Source organism: Lepidochelys kempii, chromosome 3, assembly GCF_965140285.1.
Source record: "Lepidochelys kempii isolate rLepKem1 chromosome 3, rLepKem1.hap1, whole genome shotgun sequence".
NCBI classification, from domain to species: Eukaryota; Metazoa; Chordata; order Testudines; family Cheloniidae; genus Lepidochelys; species Lepidochelys kempii.
The window spans coordinates 23,423,617-23,427,344 of NC_136382.1; the positions used below are offsets into that span (position 1 = coordinate 23,423,617).

General features: G+C 51.5%; 1 protein-coding gene across 1 annotated transcript; it reads left to right on the forward strand.

Annotated features, from left to right (window-relative positions):
* The first annotated feature begins 245 nt into the window (after positions 1 to 245).
* LOC140908130 (zinc finger and SCAN domain-containing protein 32-like) lies at positions 246 to 1,531 on the forward strand. The gene is made up of 2 exons (XM_073335100.2): positions 246 to 828; positions 1,405 to 1,531. Exons 1-2 carry the CDS (start codon positions 246 to 248, stop codon positions 1,506 to 1,508), a joined length of 687 nt encoding a protein of 228 aa, XP_073191201.1. The 3' UTR covers positions 1,509 to 1,531.
* Positions 1,532 to 3,728: the final 2,197 nt, after the last annotated feature.

Here is a 3,728-nt window from a genome sequence, read left to right on the forward strand (position 1 = left end):
TCGATTTCCTTACTCCACCCCTGACAAGTGGATTAGCGCTTAAATCGACGTTCCCAGCTCGAATTTGGGGTACTGTGGACACAATTCGATGTTATTGGCCTCCGGGAGCTATCCCAGAGTGCTCCATTCTGACCGCTCTGGACAGCACTCTCAACTCAGATGCACTGGCCAGGTAGACAGGAAAAGAACCGCGAACTTTTGAATCTCATTTCCTGTTTGGCCAGCGTGGCAAGCTGCAGGTGACCATGCAGAGCTCATCAGCACAGGTGACCATGATGGAGTCCCAGAATCGCAAAAGAGCTCCAGCATGGACCGAACGGGAGGTACGGGATCTGATCGCTGTTTGGGGAGAGGAATCCGTGCTATCAGAACTCCGTTCCAGTTTTCGAAATGCCAAAACCTTTGTGAAAATCTCCCAGGGCATGAAGGACAGAGGCCATAACAGGGACCCGAAGCAGTGCCGCGTGAAACTGAAGGAGCTGAGGCAAGCCTACCAGAAAACCAGAGAGGCGAACAGCCGCTCTGGGTCAGAGCCCCAAACATGCCGCTTCTATGATGAGCTGCATGCCATTTTAGGGGGTTCAGCCACCACTACCCCAGCCGTGTTGTTTGACTCCTTCAATGGAGATGGAGGCAATACGGAAGCAGGTTTTGGGGACGAAGAAGATGATGATGAGGAGGAGGTTGTAGATGGCTCACAGCAAGCAAGCGGAGAAACCGGTTTTCCCGACAGCCAGGAACTGTTTCTCACCCTAGACCTGGAGCCAGTACCCCCCGAACCCACCCAAGGCTGCCTCCTGGACCCAGCAGGCGGAGAAGGGACCTCTGGTGAGTGTACCTTTTAAAATGCTATACATGGTTTAAAAGCAAGCATGTGAAAGGATTACTTTGCCCTGGCATTTGCGGTTCTCCTAGATGTAGTCCTAAAGCCTTTGCAAAAGGTTTCTGGGGAGGGCAGCCTTATTTCGTCCTTCATGGTAGGACACTTTTATCACTCCAGGCCAGTAACACATACTCGGGAATCACTGTAGAACAAAGCATTGCAGTGTATGTTTGCTGGCATTCAACCAAAATCCGTTCTTTCTCTCTCTGTGTTATCCTCAGGAGAGTGAGATATAATTCATGGTCACCTGGTTGAAATAGGGTGCTTTTCTTCAGGGACACATTCCTGCTGTGCTGTTTGCCTGTGGCTGAACAGAAATGTTCCCCGCTGTTAGCCACGGGGAGGGGGGAGGGTTGAGGGGGTAGTCATGCGGTGGGAGGAGGCAAAATGCGACCTTGTAACGAAAGCACATGTGCTATGTATGTAATGTTAACAGCAAGGTTTACCCTGAAAGAGTGTAGCGACTGTTTTATAAAATGTGTCTTTTTAAATACCGCTGTCCCTTTTTTTTTCTCCACCAGCTGGATGTGTTTCAATGATCACAGGATCTTCTCCTTCCCAGAGGCTAGTGAAGCTTAGAAAGAAAAAAAAAAACGCACTCGAGATGAAATGTTCTCCGAGCTAATGCTGTCCTCCCACACTGACAGAGCACAGGCGAATGTGTGGAGGCAAATAATGTCAGAGTGCAGGAAAGCACAAAATGATCGGGAGGAGAGGTGGAGGGCTGAAGAGAGTAAGTGGCGGGCAGAAGACAGGGCTGAAGCTCAAATGTGGCGGCAGCGTGATGAGAGAAGGCAGGATTCAATGCTGAGGCTGCTGCAGGACCAAACCAGAATGCTCCAGTGTATGGTTGAGCTGCAGCAAAGGCAGCTGGAGCACAGACTGCCACTGCTGCCCCTCTGTAACCAACCGCCCTCCTCCCCAAGTTCCATAGCCTCCACACCCAGACGCCCAAGAACGCGGTGGGGGGGCCTCCGGCCAACCAGCGACTCCACAACAGAGGATTGCCCAAAAAAAAGAAGGCTGTCATTCAATAAATTTTAAAGTTGTAAACTTTTAAAGTGCTGTGCTTAATGTGCTGTGTGGCATTTTCCTTCCCTCCTCCACCACCCCTCCTGGGATACCTTGGTAGTCATCCCCCTATTTGTGTGATGAATGAATAACGAATGCATGACTGTGAAGCAGCAATGACTTTATTGCCTCTGCAAGCGGTGATTAAAGGGAGGAGGGGAGGGTGGTTAGCTTACAGGGAAGTAGAGTGAACCAAGGGGCGGGGGGTTTCATCAGGGAGAAACAAACAGAACTTTCACACTGTAGTCTGGCCAGTCATGAAACTGGTTTTCAAAGCTTCTCTGATGCGTGCCGCGCCCTCCTGAGCTCTTCTAACCGCCCTGGTGTCTGGCTGCGCGTAACCAGCAGCCAGGCGATTTGCCTCAATCTCCCACCCCGCCATAAACGTCTCCCCCTTACTCTCACAGATATTGTGGAGCACACAGCAAGCAGTAATAACAGTGGGAATATTGGTTTCGCTGAGGTCTAAGCGAGTCAGTAACTGCGCCAGCGCACCTTTAAACGTCCAAATGCACATTCTACCACCATTCTGCACTTGCTCAGCCTGTAGTTGAACAGCTCCTGACTACTGTCCAGGCTGCCTGTGTACGGCTTCATGAGCCAGGGCATTAAGGGGTAGGCTGGGTCCCCAAGGATACATATAGGCATTTCAACATCCCCAACAGTTATTTTCTGGTCTGGGAAGAAAGTCCCTTCCTGCAGCTTTTGAAACAGACCAGAGTTCCTGAAGATGCGAGCGTCATGCACCTTTCCCGGCCATCCCACGTTGATGTTGGTGAAACTTCCCTTGTGATCCACCAGAGCTTGCAGCACTATCGAAAAGTACCCCTTGCGGTTTATGTACTCGCCGGCTTGGTGCTCTGGTGCCAAGATAGGGATATGGGTTCCGCCTATAGCCCCACCACAGTTAGGGAATCCCATTGCAGCAAAGCCATCCACTATGACCTGCACATTTCCCAGGGTCACTACCCTTGATATCAGCAGATCTTTGATTGCATGAGCTACTTGCATCACAGCAGCCCCCACAGTAGATTTGCCCACTCCAAATTGATTCCCAACTGACCGGTAGCTGTCTGGCGTTGCAAGCTTCCACAGGCTATCGCCACTCGCTTCTCAACTGTGAGGGCTGCTCTCATCCTGGTATTCATGCGCTTCAGGGCAGGGGAAAGCAAGTCACAAAGTTCCATGAAAGTGCCCTTACGCATGCGAAAGTTTCGCAGCCACTGGGAATCGTCCCAGACCTGCAACACTATGCGGTCCCACCAGTCTGTGCTTGTTTCCCGAGCCCAGAATCGGCGTTCCACAGCATGAACCTGCCCCATTAGCACCATGATGCATGCATTGGCAGGGCCCATGCTTTCAGAGAAATCTGTGTCCATGTCCTGATCACTCACGGGACCGCGCTGACGTCGCCTCCTCGCCCGGTATCGCGTTGCCATGTTCTGGTGCTGCATATACTGCTGGATAATGCGTGTGGTGGTTGATGTGCTCCTAATTGCCAAAATGAGCTCAGCGGCCTCCATGCTTGCCTTGGTATGGCGTCCGCACAGAAAGAAGGCGCGGAACGATTGTCTGCCGTTGCTCTGACGGAGGGAGGGGCGACTGACGACACGGCTTACAGGGTTGGCTTCAGGGAGCTAAAATCAACAAAGGGTGTGCCTGTACATCAAGGAGTATTTCAGGCAGGACTGCATGGAGGGTTCCAATAAGAAATGGTGCACCAAAGTTATCGTTCTTATTGGAACAAGGAGGTTAGCCTGGCCTCTGATTGATA

Bases quoted from the DNA above. Each gene is read 5' to 3' on its own strand.
- LOC140908130 (XM_073335100.2), top strand. From the start codon at position 246: ATGCAGAGCTCATCAGCACAGGTGACCATGATGGAGTCCCAGAATCGC. The intron at 829-1,404 runs GTGAGTGTACCT...TTTCTCCACCAG, and splicing joins AGGCGGAGAAGGGACCTCTG to CTGGATGTGTTTCAATGATC.